Source organism: Polyodon spathula, chromosome 3 (assembly GCF_017654505.1).
Source record: "Polyodon spathula isolate WHYD16114869_AA chromosome 3, ASM1765450v1, whole genome shotgun sequence".
NCBI lineage: Eukaryota > Metazoa > Chordata > Actinopteri > Acipenseriformes > Polyodontidae > Polyodon > Polyodon spathula.
The window spans coordinates 29,641,154-29,656,980 of NC_054536.1; the positions used below are offsets into that span (position 1 = coordinate 29,641,154).

At 37.4% G+C, this 15,827-nt stretch overlaps 1 protein-coding gene across 1 annotated transcript in view; it reads left to right on the top strand.

Annotated features, from left to right (window-relative positions):
• Positions 1-15,827, top strand: part of LOC121308929 (band 4.1-like protein 4B) — a 146,756-nt gene that overhangs the window by 100,764 nt on the left and 30,165 nt on the right. The window contains exon 18 of the mRNA XM_041241658.1: positions 8,881-9,006. Within this exon, the coding sequence (XP_041097592.1) occupies positions 8,881-9,006 (126 nt within the window). The remainder of the gene's footprint in view (positions 1-8,880; positions 9,007-15,827) is intronic.

The following is a 15,827-nucleotide window of genomic DNA, read 5'->3' on the forward strand; positions in this document are numbered from 1 at the left end:
TCATAAACCCTTAACCGTCTGTACCGTTCCATCGTTCAGTGACTGATCGTAGTTCATTAATTCTGAATGAGAGATGATTTTAAAAAAATAGATGCAATGCCAGATTCATGGGGATGGTTAATATGTATTATTATTACTGTTAATCACGTGCGAAATCAATTACTTATAAAGTTTGTCAGAATCCCCGTACATCTTATCCTGACTTATAGATGGAATTTCATGCAACATAGTAAAGTTGAGATAACCGCAACACATTTTAACATTTAATAGTAGTTCCTGAGTGCAGTTCTTTTTGTGATTTACAATAAGTTAATAGGTTGTGTGTAGGGTGTCATTTATTGTAACAAATAATTTTGCACAGTTGAGTTCAACTTCACTTTTCAAACCACTCACTTCTAAATTATATTCACTTTACTATTTTTTAAACAAGAGACAATCATTTGTATAACAGAAAATACATCCTCAATCGAGCATTCTGTTCGTCTCGTTCAATGACAGATGCACTTTTTATGTTATTATTATTATTATTATTATTATTATTATTATTATTATTATTATTATTATTATCATCAGTAGTTTTAGTTTTCAAGGTTTTCTGTGAACCCGGTAAGAAGTTCCCTGACACAGGTTCAAGGAAGTGAGGTTTATAGAGGGTGATTCGGCCTTGCCTAAGTTAGTGTTTTAAAAGTGTTAAAAGGATACTTTGACAAATGTGCTTCCTCTAGACTAGGCTACTGTTGTCACTATTCTTTACAATATCACCGTATTTAGGGTTGTATTTTTTTCACAGTACAAAATGGCTTATTTCACTGCATTTCATGGTCTAAAAAATAGGTATTTCAAGATATTTTATGATTTAAACATATTATTTATTAAAGCAGAAAAAATATTGGTCAAAATTGATAATTTTCCCTAGAGTTATTCTACAACAAATGTCCCTAAATATTTAAATGCTTACCTGAAAAACAGTAAGTGGTAAATTGTAGAATATTTTGTTTTTTTATATCCACCTTATAAAGATAATTTATTTTTACCATCAGTGAATTAGCATACAAAATAAAAATAAGTAACTGTAAAAATAACAACAGACACGTGAAATGTCCCCTTCTTGTAATGGACAGAGTGATCTTTATCATAAATATGTTTGATCTTTGATGCAGCTGCAGTCTTTTTCGTTGAAGACATTTTAAAGAAATTCTGCAGCTCAGTGCAAACTAAACCGGCTGCCAGGTTCCTAAATGCAGTGTAACACAGTGCGTCAACAAGGCAAGCATTTGCTGTGTTTATTTTAAGTCATAATTAATATGTATATTTTCACTATTCTTTCAGAAATGAGAATTGTCACATGGAACTACATATTATACGGCAATGGGTAAATTTCACTGAAATCTTAATAACTGTGAATTTATTATTTAATTATATAAACTTATTCAATATACAGTTTTTAAAAAACAATAAATACATAAGCAACATGGTAATCAGCTAATACAGGACTGTTTTATTAATTCATTATTTATATTGTTTAATTTACATGACACTGCTCACAAAACTGTTATGGGACAAAATTCCAATTTTGCTGGAATAGTTAACTGGCAAGGCAAGTAATGATTTGAGCAGAAGCGACAATAGAGAATCAGACAGAGCGCAAGTACTGTAATAGAATATTAACCAGAAATTAAATGAAATATTAGGACAATGTATAGGATTCAAGTATCCCTTTTAATGGTTTAAACTCCTTAACAAGTCTCGCCCGCATGTTAAACAGGATTTGACCATTTTAAAAAAACAACTTTGAGACCTACTCATGATCTCCACAATGCAGTGTGTTTTAAAAAAACGAAATAAATAAAAACAAGTAACAATCTGGACAAACAGACCCGGTTTTGCTAATTTGTACAAGGCTAAGTACAGGTAATGTTGCTTGTTTGGCATTGTGAGGAGTGGAGAAATGGTTCCAACACTTTATAATGTATCTCCTTCGCAATGACCCACAGCTAATTACCCAGTAATGTGTTTGTAGATTTTACAAAGCAGTGCAGTCCAGTAAGTAAAGACAGTAGATGAGTGCTATCGACATGACATAAATGTGACCTTTATGAAAGGCAAAGGGTCAGTAATTAGTGAAAAACTCCCAGCATAATGAGAATTCATGGATTTGGTGAAGATGACCAAAATGGGGCCCTGTTTTGTGCTCTCTGTTTGGCTTTACCAAATCCATGACCACATCTTAGATGGATTCTTCAAATATTTTTACATTACATATATCTTTTGTAACACTGATTCTCATAGAATGTAAGAAAAAAAGCTGGAAGAATCATCTGTTTTTTTTTTTTTTTTATCTAGTGCGTACAAATTTTAACCCTCTGTGGTACACACCTCAATATATCTAAGATTTTAATTAGTAATTACAGCAGCAACAGCTCAGGAGACAATCTACAAGTGGTCCCTACAGACATTTCAGGTTAAATTCTTAAAGCTATTTACTCCAAATCTTCATTAGCACTTTATTTTCCCCAGAAAGGAAAATGGCACAAAGTGAAATTTAACAAACTTGAAATTAACAACTCAGACATTTAATCTGAGGGTTTGTACTGTAGGTAGTCTTAAACCATTTATTTTGTATTTGTTTTAGAATTGCAATTGGTGTTTTTTCCATGAAGAAGAAATTGCTCTACTGAAAATCTGGATATTTGGATTAAATAACTTTATATCAGTGTGCTTTAACATGGGGACTGTTTATTGCAACTCTTATCCTGAGAAGTGTTACTAAAGTGACCAGGGTTATAGTGCCAGCAGCAGTCTGTGATCAGGGCCTTGTTAAATTTGCTCTGAACTGACAAAGGAGTCATTGCAGGAGTTATAATCCAACCTGGAATAAGAAATCTGACAACCTGAGTCAGGAGATCTTCAGATGATTGCTTAATTCAGGGGTTCCCAAACTGGGGGCCGCAAGATGGTTTTCAGGGGGCTGTTGCACATACAACAAAGATTTTCTCCCAAATGTATGTTTGTTTTTTTCTGGTTCTTGATATAATTTCTTACCCCTACATGAATAAAGTAAACCATACCTCTCCCGCTTACCTTTACAGGCAGGTTTATATTGCATTTCCAGTCAGACTGTGTACAACTGAGTATAGTCATTAGAAACCCAGTGGCGGTCATTTTCACGGTTTTTGGTTTTAAAATGCAATTTTCTCCAGTCGTGTAACACATATGGGGCTGCGCGTTCATGTTGCTTTCTGTCCATATGTATTACATATTCTCACAAAGCATGAAATGCGGGCGTGCAGAAATAAAGGACATATATTACATTATACCTAAAAGCCCCGAGAGCAGTCACACTGACAGCCACACAGAAAACAATTCTATCAGATTAATCTGTACTCTCTGCCTGAGTGAATGACTGACTTTTTCTGTTGTTTTCAATCAGTCTTTTGAAGGCTGGCACCTGCTTGCCAGCTGCACTGCTTTGGTCAGTCGATTAGAATGGGGACTAGTGAAAATAAATACCAGAGACCGTGGAGTTTTACTACGCAACAAAATATGGAGTTGGTGTTTTGAATCAGATGGCACGTAAGTATTCCGTGAAAGCTGGCTCCCGACGGTGGTCTGTTCAGGTGTTACAATGTATTGGACCTAGCAGCCATCAACCCCTGGGTACTTTACAAAGAATGCACGGAGAAGAATTACTAAGAAAAGAATATATCTTGCAGTTAGCACAGGAACTTCGCAAGAAGCATTTGGAACAGAGGGAGACTGCCAAGCTTGTACCCACAGCTGAAGCTGGCAGCACCGTTGAGAACCACAAGATGCCAATGCCAGGTTGGCAAGTGCATTAAAAATAAAACTTTGTACATCTGTGCCATGTGCAGAAAGGCAGTGTTGAGAAGCGCCTTATCTGTATTGATTGTGAACAACCTTAGACTTAGGTAAAGGAATACCCTTTTGTTGAAAAAAGACAAATAAATTAGACTTTTTTTTTTTTTTTATAACTTCTTGTGCTGTGCGCTTCTGTAAAATGTTTTTTTTCTAAGTTTATTTATCTACGTTGTTCAGTTGCTTTTGCTCATCTGATAATAAACCGATTGCTGTTGAAACGTAAAAAATGTATTGCTATCATTTCAGTTTTATAAATATGTACCGTATGTTGTAACATGATGTCTGTTCAGATGTTTATGATTTCGGTGTACTCAATTAAAAAAAAAGATTACATCCGTCTATTTCTCCTTTCGTTATACTATTTACAGTGTTTTGAATACAGCCGTCAGAAAGACTGCTGCAGGGCTTCTAGGTATGAGTATATCTCCGGTCCTTCTAGTGTTAAGTAGCAGTTTCTCAAATGTATGACAGATGAATATTTATGAAAGCAGTAGTACTTCTACCAGTACAAAAAAACAATCTCTTTCACTAAACCTGGCAAAATCTAAATTTTGGGTGCAGGTCCTTAGTCAGGTTGCCTAATGTCGTAGGAGGCCTTGTGCCAAGAAGGTTCAGGTGGACAAGCTGTGGGCACAATAACTATGAGGAGGTATTGGTGACATTCAGGAGTAGAATTCCTTCCCCGTGCTTTTGTTGTTTTCTCAGAACAGCTCAATATACTATATATATATATATATATATATATATATATATATATATATATATATATATATATATATATATATATATATATATATATATACAATGCCTATAGAAAGTCTACACCCCCTTTTAAAATGTTCACCTTTTGTTGCCTTAAAGCCTGGAATTAATATATAATGAACGTAGATGCCGGCGCTTCAAGAGAATCCGAAATATTTTCAAACATGGGGTGCCTCGTCTTGGGATATGTGTACATATAAATCTCCTCCAAAGTAAAAACTAATGCAGGAGAACTTTCAACAGCAACTCCCGTCTCATGAATCCACAGTCAATAGAGTTATTATTAAAAAAAAAAAAAAACCTTTTATTATAAATGCATATTTTAAAAGACGGTAGCAAAACCACTAACACGTTTCGACCAACAAAAACCTTTTTGTGCTCTGATGAAGACCTGTTGCATATCCTGTTTGTGATTCAATTAATAATTTGGCATTCTCTTTGTAATTGACTGATGATTCACATTGGTGTGGGTCATTGCTCACCTGTAAGATATAATTAATGGAGACCCCTCTCTTGACAAACCTGTTTGTGCTCTGATGAAGACCCGTTTTGCTACCGTCTTTTAAAATATGCATTTATACTAAAAGTTTTTTTTTTAATAATAACTCTATTGACTGTGGATTCATGAGACAGGAGTTGCTGTCGAAAGTTCTCCTGCATTTGTTTTTACTTTGGAGGAGATTTATATGTGTGTGTGTGTATGTGTATATATATATATATATATATATATATATATATATATATATATATATATATATATATATATATATATATATATATATAGTATTTATCTACACATCCTACCCCACAACTTCCAAGTGAAAAAAATATTCTAGAAATTTGTAGAAAATTAATTAAAAATAAAAACTGAAATAGCTTGGTTGGATAAGTGTCCACCCCCCTTGTAATAGCAATCCTAAATTAGCTCAGGTGTAACCAATCGCCTTCAAAATCACACACCAAGTTAAGTGGCCTCCACCTGTGTTAAATTGTAGTGAGTCACATGATTTCAGGATAAATTCAGCAGTTCCTGTAGGTTCCCTCTGCTGGGTAGTGCATTTCAAAGCAAAGACTCAACCATGAGCACCAAGGCGCTTTCAAAAGAACTCCAGGACAAAGTTGTTGAAAGGCACAGATCAGGGAATGGGTATAAAAAAATATCAAATACCTTGAATATCTCTTGGAGCACGGTCAAGACGATTATTAAGAAGGGGAAGGTGTATGGCACCACCAAGACCCTGCCAAGATCAGGCCGGCCCTCCAAACTGGATGACCGAGCAAGGAGACTGATCAGAGAGGCTACCAAGAGGCCAATGGCAACTTTGCAAGAGCTACAGGCTTTTATGGCCAAGACTGGTCAAAGTGTGCATGTGACAACAATATCCCAAGCACTCCACAAATCTGGCTTGTATAGTAGGGTGGCAAGAAGGAAGCCATTACCCAAGAAATCCCACCTTGAATCCCATTTGAAGTATGCAAAAAACGCTCAAGAGATTCTGTAGCCATGTGGCAAAAAGTTTTGTGGTCTGACGAAACTAAAATGGAACTTTTTTGGCCTAAATGCAAAGCGTTATGTTTGGCACAAACCCAACACAGTGCATCACCCAAAGAACACCATCCCCACTGTAAAGTGTGGTGGTGGCAGCATCATGTTATGGGGATGTTTCTCATTGGCAGGGACTGGGGCACTTGTCAGGATAAAAGGGAAAATTAGTGGAGCAAAGTACAGAGAAGTCCTTGAGGAAAACCTGCTGCCCTCTGAAAGTAAGCTGAAACTGGGACAGAAGTTCACCTTTCAGCATGACAACGACCCAAAGCACACAGCCAAATCTACATTGGAGTAGCTAAGGAACAAAAAGGTAAATGTCCTTGAGTGGTCCAGTCAGAGCCCCGGCCTAAATCCAAGTGAAAATTTGTGGCATGATTTGAAGATTGTTGTCCATCAATGCTCCCCATGGAACTTGACAGAGCCTGAACAGTTTTGTAAAGAAGAATGGTCAAATATTGCCAAATCTAGGTGTGGAAAGTTGGTAGAGACCTATCCCAACAGACTCACAGCTGTAATTGCTGCCAAAGGTGCTTCCACCAAGTATTAACTCACAAGACTTATCCAGTTATGATCTTTCAGTTTTGTATTTTTAATATATAATTTTTTCTCAGTAAAAACTTTTTCCCCCTTAACAGTGTGGCGTATGGTGTGTAGATAAGTGGAAAAAAATCCTCATTTAAATGCATGAAACTCTTGAGGCACTGACACAACAAAATCAAGTGTAGACTTTCTATAGGCACTGTATGTGTGTGTGTACCAAGATACCTGGTGGTACAGTAGATAGTACTTATTTAATGGGGTAGTATTTTGTTGGCTTTGGGAGGAATGAGATGCCGCTAATATGCTATTAGTAAAGTGCTTGCTGACTGCTTTGCTAATATTATATTATTTTCATATCTGTAGTATTATTTTGTGATTGGTAATGCCATTCACTTCTCGTATTCAGTAGTGAGAGCAGTAAAAACCTCTATGCCACTGTGACAGGGTGCAGCCTGCCCGTGTGTTTCTGTGGTGTTTAGAGTGGATCTGAGTTAATGAGTTTGTGTGAGGAATGTGTGAAAGGTGCTGCAGCTGATGAGGTGCGAATTGCCCAATTAGCTGCAGCACCTATGTAAAAGGGAGTGGTTGGGAGAATGAGAGGACCTGTTTAGTAGCGGTGAGTGAGAGTGTGTAAGCAGTGTTTTTGCTAATTGTTTAGACTGTTTTGTGTCTTTATTTGGCCATCGTGCCCTTTTGTTTTGTTTGGTAATTATTATTTAATTAAAAGTATTTCATTTGCTGCACTTTCTGTCTCTTAGTCTCCTCACTTTGGCTACCCTGCCACAGCCACCTAATTGTTACACTCAGAATTAAGGTTTAAATAGATACACTAGATAGGTAGATTAATAGATTTGTAGATAGCTAAATATGTTGAGAGGTAGGTAGATAGAATAACTCAAACATTTCCAGAAGTATGGTAGAAATATGAAGGGTACTGTATAGCTAGTTCTGCCAGACACAGATCAGAAAAAAACAAGTTTGTTATTGAACCATATCCTTTTAAATAGCAATATCCACAATGAATTGATTGGTATTGTGTCAGCCTAATGAACAGTAAGTTGAGTAGTGGTTAATGTGGGCCTCAAGGACTTTTTAAGAGGCAGTGTGAATTATGAGCTTTGATTATTTCCCAGGGCCAGTTCGCTCATTCAAAGGATAATTTGCATTATTTGAAGCATGTTTGAAGTTCGAGATCACTGTCATCAATCTGGAATACGTTACCATTATTCATAGCAATGAGGTTTATATGCTAAAAACTATTGAACAGATTTGTTTCTGAATGTTGTACCTTTTAAGGAAGTGTATCAGTAAGCAAGTCATTCTTACTACATAATGTTCTCATTAGGTATACAAATCCGGGGTCCAACGATTTTACTACCCATGAACCAACCGTAAAACACTTTAATACTGCTTACTGAATATCATACACTTCCATCCCTCTCAACCACATTGCAGTTCTCTCAGTTTCAACAACGGCAGTGACTGAGGCATGGTTAATGCAGCAGGTATTCAGCACTCAGTAGCAATGCCACCAGTTTACTAATGAGCCAGATCAATACAAATCTGAAGGATGTTGTTAAAGCCAAGGGTTAGGTCTCCTAATGCTTGAAAGATGTCACAGCTACAACACAGCTTGCAACGTCAATGGCCAACTATAAGTTACCAAGGAAACATGTATATTCAAGAGATTAGTTGATGGACTTTTTTGTGCAGTGGTATTTAAAACTGTCTTATTTACAGTCCAAATTTAAAACAAATATTAGGACAGACTATTATTTAAAAATGAACATCTGATGCAGAGGTCGTTATTTGGTAGATAACTGGCAGAGACTTAAGTGTCACAATGAAAAGACAAGGTCCATTATCTACAGACCACTGCAGAGCATCTTAGTGCTATCATAAAACACATTTTAAATGTGTTTAGGTAAGATTGTTGGACTGGATCTCTGCTTAGACTCCTTGAAATTGATGTTGCTGTTTTAAAGCGAGCTTCAGGATTCTAAAGTCCTGTTGGCTTTTAAAGGACATCTACAGTACCTGTGGGATATTGACACACTCTACTGGAAACCCGATTGACTGAGGTTTATAATATTGCTTAATGTTTGTCAACTCCCAGTAGTAATGGTTCTTGCTCTCTGTGTCACCCACAGGGTGAAGAAAAACGGCTGTCTGATAAGAGCCTGCATTCCCCTGCCTCTCCCTCGGCAGTCCCTGACCACATGAAGTGTAACATTCTCAAAGCACAGATGGACGCTGCCTTCAGGGTGGGGGTGCAGGTAAAGCACTAGGACTCTTACACCTTTAATCAGCACATATCTTTAATCACTCAGACCCTTTACTTACTAAATATCTTGGTATCCCTGAGTAGATAATCATCTCTTCTTTAAAAATATGCTACGTATTTTAATGAGCAAGACATCTCACAAGTACAATTTTACCTTGTAACTTTTTTTAGGAAAGAAGTACAACTGGGGTTGTGAAGTTTGTTGCCAGATAACTTAACTAAGACTACTTGCTCACTATATATCTTGTCTTTTAAAAATATGCTAAGGATTTTAATGAGCACTGTATAGTAGGCAATTAGAACTCCTGAACTCGGGTGAAAGCATCTTAAAACCGTGTAATAGGGGCCTGAATATCCGCTGATAGACAGGAGAGGGACTGGAGGTTGTGACCGTCACGCCATGCAGGCGTGAAAAGTTCAGTTTCATGAGAAGAGTAGGTGTTAAAACTTCATGCTGATATTGGACTCACGCCAAGATAAGCACCAACTAAGACGTAGCTTCTTTTATTCTATACTAATGTGTTCCATCTGCATTTCCTTCCATCTGATGATGTAGATATCCTTCTACCTGGTGTTGATGGATGAAGTGTAATGCTAGCTCAGAGATCAGCCTGTTTTGCCTCCCTGGCGCATCAGCACACACAATGGCTGCAATGCTGGCTCCAGGGATCAACCACGTTGCGGCCTCCCTAGCGCATCAGTATGACAACCGTCTTGACTGAGCTGAGTAGGGTACTTCTCTGGGATCTTCAAGTGGGCACCTTCCATCCTTGGTGTTTCATCAACTAGCCCACGACACCTTAAGAGGGCTCGTCAGTGATTCTGGCATCCCAGCATCATCCCCCACTCAGCTAAGCCCAGGGTGAACAAAGCGTGCTGATCGAGAACACAGGGCAATATCAGGTCAAAGGTTAGTGGTGGCAATCTCAGGTGGAAAAATAAGCCGTTGTCCAACATCTGCCAGCATTTTCCAGTCTGTAGCAGCTTCCAGTTGTCCTAGACGAGTTTTGGTTTTAATACCTTTTCTTGGAGCTTCTCCCCTGGAAGGAGGAATGTTGTTCTTCATGTGTCATATATTGCTGGCATTGGTGGCACACTCCACTTGTCTTCCAGTGCTAAGGCCAGACATCGCACCACCTGGTCATGACGCCAGGTAAACCATCCTTGGCTAAGACCCACCTTACATCCTGTCAAAATATGTCTTGATGTACCTGGCAGTAAATACAAAGGACACCATGGATCCTCACCTACACATAGATTAAGGTTCTGTGGTGATGGGAGAACATCGTATGTTGACCCGATGAAAAAACTGATCCTGCTCTGTTCCATTGTCCATAGATCTTGCCAGCTGATCTTACGTTGTTCCACAGTCCCATGTTGTCCTTTCTCTCTGCTTTGCCTGGGAAACTGCCTTTTATGCACCTCATCCTCTCCTCCTACTTTTACACCTCATTGACTACCAGCTTCCTCCGATAAGCTGGGGCTGCTTTGTGCCATGTAGGAGGAGCTGAACTGAGACCATGCTGTACTTGCCCCATGATCTCATTGATATGAAGGGCAGCCTTTGCATCTTCCACAGCTTCCTTTGCCACCCACTTTCTTCCAGTTTTCAACACAGGTGCTGCTTCCCTGACACATTCATCGTGTGACTCTACCAATGTAATTTCCAATCGAACCTTGGTGCACTTAAACTCCTCAGTTAGAGCTGAAAACTGTGCTGAGGCAGCATGGAACTCCTAACCATTTCCTGACGTATGAATTTCTCTGCTGTTGTCAAGGAAACCTTATACACAGTGAGTGGCCACAGAAGTCTTGGCAGTAGACCAAACTGAAAGCACCAGAGTTTGTTTGCCCGGTCTATGCTCTTCAACCTTTGCACTGCTTGTTGTCTCACTTCTCCCACACAAACTGTGTCCTTTAGGTCCCCATCATACTATCTCCCAAGACTTTTCATAGGCTTCTCAGAGCCTCACCGTTAATGTAGAACCTCTTATCCACTACTTTACCTTTAGTTATAGAGATGCTCCTTGACTTAGTGGGCTTGAATTGCATTTGTGCCCATTCAATGATATTGATTAGTTTGCCCAATAACCGATTAGTGCAGGCTACTGTTATAGTCATGATTGTCATGTCATCCATGTATACTGTAATTGGTGGTAGTTGTATTCCAGAAGCCAAGCGCTTTCCTCGCACTACCCATTTTGATGCCTTAATAATTACTTCCATTGCCATGGTAAAAGGCAGTGGAGAAATGGTGCATCCTGCCATTTTTCCAATTTCTAGACATTGCCATGTAGTGGTGAATTCTGAAGTTGAAAAACAAAATTGCAAATCTCTGAAGTAGGTAGACTTTCACTAATTTATTTACTGAAATAAAGGAAAACATGATTTTTAAAGAAATAATAACAACGTGCAGTCACCTGTATTGGATGCTTTTGGCAGCAATCCACTGGAGTGCCTTCTTTTTCAAGATCATAAAGAAAATAATACCTTAAAAGAAGGAAATATAATCCATAAACAGTCCAAGAAAATTACATTTTATTTACTGACTTATTTTTCTCTGTAATTTTCCCAAACTTTCTTACCCTGTGTATGAAATGGATGTGCATGAAGAGTTGTCGCGAGAGTTGTTAATAGTTTTAGCAGAACAGGAACACAAAGAAATTTCCTTCTCATTTATAAGAAGATCCTGGGAGAAGGTAGCAGCACAAATATGCAAGAATAATATAAGATAATTATAGTGTGGATAGTGACAGATGTGGTTGTGGTCCATTAGCTAACAGGCCAATTTCTAAACTGATGGGTTGGTTTTTTTTTTTTTTTTTTTTTTTTTTTTTAACAAACATGACAACATGTTTCAAAGTTTAGTTTTTAGAAACAAATAAATCATCACATATAATGCATCCATACTCTAAATAATATGCAATGTATTTTAACTAGTTAACTATTAAGTAGTTTTTTTAAAAGTAGTTTCAATTGCTTTTTTTTATATTTCTACTTACTGTTTTATGGTGTTTTTTGTCATTCTGAGTGGTTATATTTTTCTCTGAATAGACCTTTATCTGCCACTGAGCTTGTCTGGAGAAACCTCCGTGCTTGCCGTCCTTGCTGTGACCTTTCAACTGTGCCAGCCCCACAGATTGTGAACTATATTGAGACCAGTGCATTAAATGCACTTTGCTTTTAGGATTTGTACTGTGAATTAGGAGCCGATCACGATCAGCTGTTAAAGACCCAATATCATCAAATTTGACCCCACTTTTTATTCATGGAAAGTGATCTTTGTGTTATTGTTAGTCATTCTGGCCGAGGTAGGTGTTTTCAAGTCCTATAGACTCGAGCCTTACCAAACATCTGGTGAAGAAAGTTCAGGCTCTGATTCGGAGGGCAACCAAGACAGAAATGTCCTCAGAGGCATTGAGAGGTTGCAAAATAAGGAATGGTAGGTCCTTTTCAAGAAAATGTTTATAAAAGGAAATTAGACTGATTTCGTTCAAATTATTAAAATAGTTTATTCTGTAAGTTCAACCATGGCATTGTAAAAGCTGTAAAAGGCTATGAGCAACAAACATTGCTCATGTGCAGATGCAAGTTTGACTGTCACTGACTACAGCTCTAAACCTTGGCAGGAGATCATAAATTAGGGCTGAAAGCTCATAAAGGGACTATGCAGGGCTGTTTACTGTTATGTCAATGTTGTGCTGTTATTTTCCAGTACAATTTGCTGCCCTGTGCCTCTCATGGAAGACAGGGAGAGAAAAAGTCTGTTAGAAGATAGGGGCCAACATTGCATGTAGGGTTCCCCGATGTTTGCCTGTCTGCATACACTACAAACAGCATAATGTGCATACAGACAGGAACATGGGCATTATGCAAATGAGAAAATTCACAAGTAGCCAGAATGCTATTACAAAAATAAATCAATAAATAAACAAACAGACCTATTAAAACAAGCGGGGATCCTTATAAGAAAGTGGTAGTATTTAATATTTCCACCAGGAGCTTATATAAACCCTTAACATTACTAATAAAATTACAAAACACTACTTGACTTTAAACCTACTGACTCTTAAAGTCCCCATATCAAGTTCCCAACAAAATAATATAATGTATTTTACAAACTCAATTAACCAGATTTGCATTCAATGAACATGTATTTTCACTCTAAAAATTATGCCCAGAAAAATAAAGTGTCAACTACTGACAATCGCATTGCTCTAACGTGCACCTTGCTCTCTGTCCAGATTGCAATTCAAATATTACAACGCACTTGTAATTGAAACACATGACGCAGTCTGGTTAATTGAGATTGGTTTGTGTTTGTTTTAAAAGTCGGCAAGCCTTAAGCCAGGTATTGTTTATTTTAAAAATTCTTGTTGCACAGGCTTACTGCTTGTACTGTTTCTGTCAGATGGTAGTTGATCAGGTCGGACTCGATGTGCAGGATGAGTTGAGATTTTTCTTTTAAATCCTTTTTTAACTTTCTGTTTGTGTTTCACGTTAATTCCGAGTGATGTCATTAGAGCCGGCTGATTGTCAAAACAATCCTCTGTAAAATGTGCACTACAAAGTACCGAGTGCTGAGTTGGACCTGTAAAATTATAGCGAGTTCTCCTTTCTTATCTAACCCATTCATGCCAAAGTTTCTCTCCTGGTGAAAATTTGGAGAGGCTTATACTATCAGTGGCTATATTAGAACCACCTGCCGCAATACAACATTTAGGCACAGCTGAACTTGACTTTTAAATCTTTTAAAATAGTTCACACAAATACATCTATTGTTGTACTTATAAAATGTGCAGTGAGATTCCACTCCTCTGATGACGTCACACGATCGACGGTCATACAGCCGGAAAATGTCTTCTTGCTAATGTTCGGGGGGACATTTAAAATGATATTTTGCAGAAACTACACACCGCAGTGCAAAATTTTTAATGGTTAATCCATTAAAATACATTATAGTATCATTTTGTAAAAAGTTGTTGGGAACTTGACATGGGGACTTTAAGAATAATGAGTCTGAATAATGTGTCTTATTGTACACAATAGTAGTGGATCTTTATGCGGAGTTTGTATTAAATACGCACTGTGAGTATGATCAGAGAGGTTTGGCTGGGCCTGGTTCGCTGTCTCCAGCTGTGCAAAATGAACCTCAGTGTAATCACTGAGGAACTCCAAATTCTCTCTCAGGCAATTAGCAAATAAATGAGAGCGCCCAAATACAGTATCTCAGTCTCCACTTTTTATTCATGTTTCTCTGCACATTGTAATGACAAGGCATCTGGGTTGTACACTTCCAGGTTCTCATGTAAAGATATTTGTACTTTTGTATTGCTGTAGAGACTCTACCTTCACTATATATATATATATATATATATATATATATATATATATATATATATATATATATATATATAGATATATATATATATATATATATATACACACACACACACACACACACAGATACAGTGCCCCCTGCTGTAATGTCTATCTCGGGGGACGATATTATGCAAGCCCTCTGCGTTATAATATTGGGAATATTTGGGAGGGGATGGGTGGCTCCGCGGGACACGGGGAGGCAACTGTGTTGTGTAGACTAAAAATGATTATGAATAAAAAAAAATAAATAAATAAAAAAAAAAAAACTCCCTCTCTATAATGCACATATAGTGAAGTAAAAATGTAACTTTTCTGTGAATTAACCATGCATAAAGCACCATGTAATCAATGCTACAAAAAAAAAAAGTTAAATAGCCTGGTTAAACGGTGGTCAGGAGTTCAGTTCGAAGCGACAGACAAGCAAACCAAGTGTAAGAAGGAGAGCGGGGCTGAATTGAAGCTGAAGCGTCTCGTCTCCCGGAGGAAGCCGCAGCTCCTCTCGCAGCAAAAAAGTAAATACATTAGGAAAGATAACCACGTAATAGGCCTAATATTTATTTAATTATAAAATGAATGCTGATATGTTTATATTTTGAACAACACTGGTACTGTACTGTAGAAATGTTGCATGAATCACTAGTATTGGGAATTGGGGGACATGCTGTAGGAGTGTTATATCCGAGGCGCGTTATAATGAGGGAGCCTTATAATGAGGGAGCACTGTGTGTGCGTGCGGTTTTATATATACTAGGGATGCACCAAATCCAGGATTCGGATTCAGTACGAATACCTACTTTTTGAGCAGGGTTCTGATTCAGCCGACTACTTAGGATTCTGTGAATCGAATCCTATATCTGCACAGATACACATCAATTTTAATACACCCCCCCCCCCCCCCCCCAATGTGTGCAGTTCTTTAATTAATGTTCTTTAATTAATGACTTGAAGATTGCAATCCATCGACGATCCCCAACAAGCTTCTTTGTAAGTTCTGCTGACAGTTAGCCTCCTCCTCATATAACAGTGTTCAGTTTAACCACTACAGCTTTGAATAAAAAAAGTTAGTTTGAAAAACTGCACACATTATTTGTAATTCAAGAAAATTTTTACTTTCTTTTACTGTTATGCAAGTACTGTATGTGATGCGTCATTATTGTTAGCTGCAACTCTTCACTTTTAATGAAACACAGCGTAAAATATTTCGTTTCAAATGGTGATAAAGAGAGAGTCTTAAGAACTTATGTTCTGGTTATTTGTATGGATTTTTTTTTTTCATATTGTTGTTTTTGAATAAATTAACAAAAAATCATCTTGAAAGCAAATATATATGTATATATGTGTGTGTGTGTTATATATATGTGGAACTGTTTATATTTATGACCACGCCGAAACTGCAATTTTAATACTTCTTGATAAAAAAAAAATAATCAT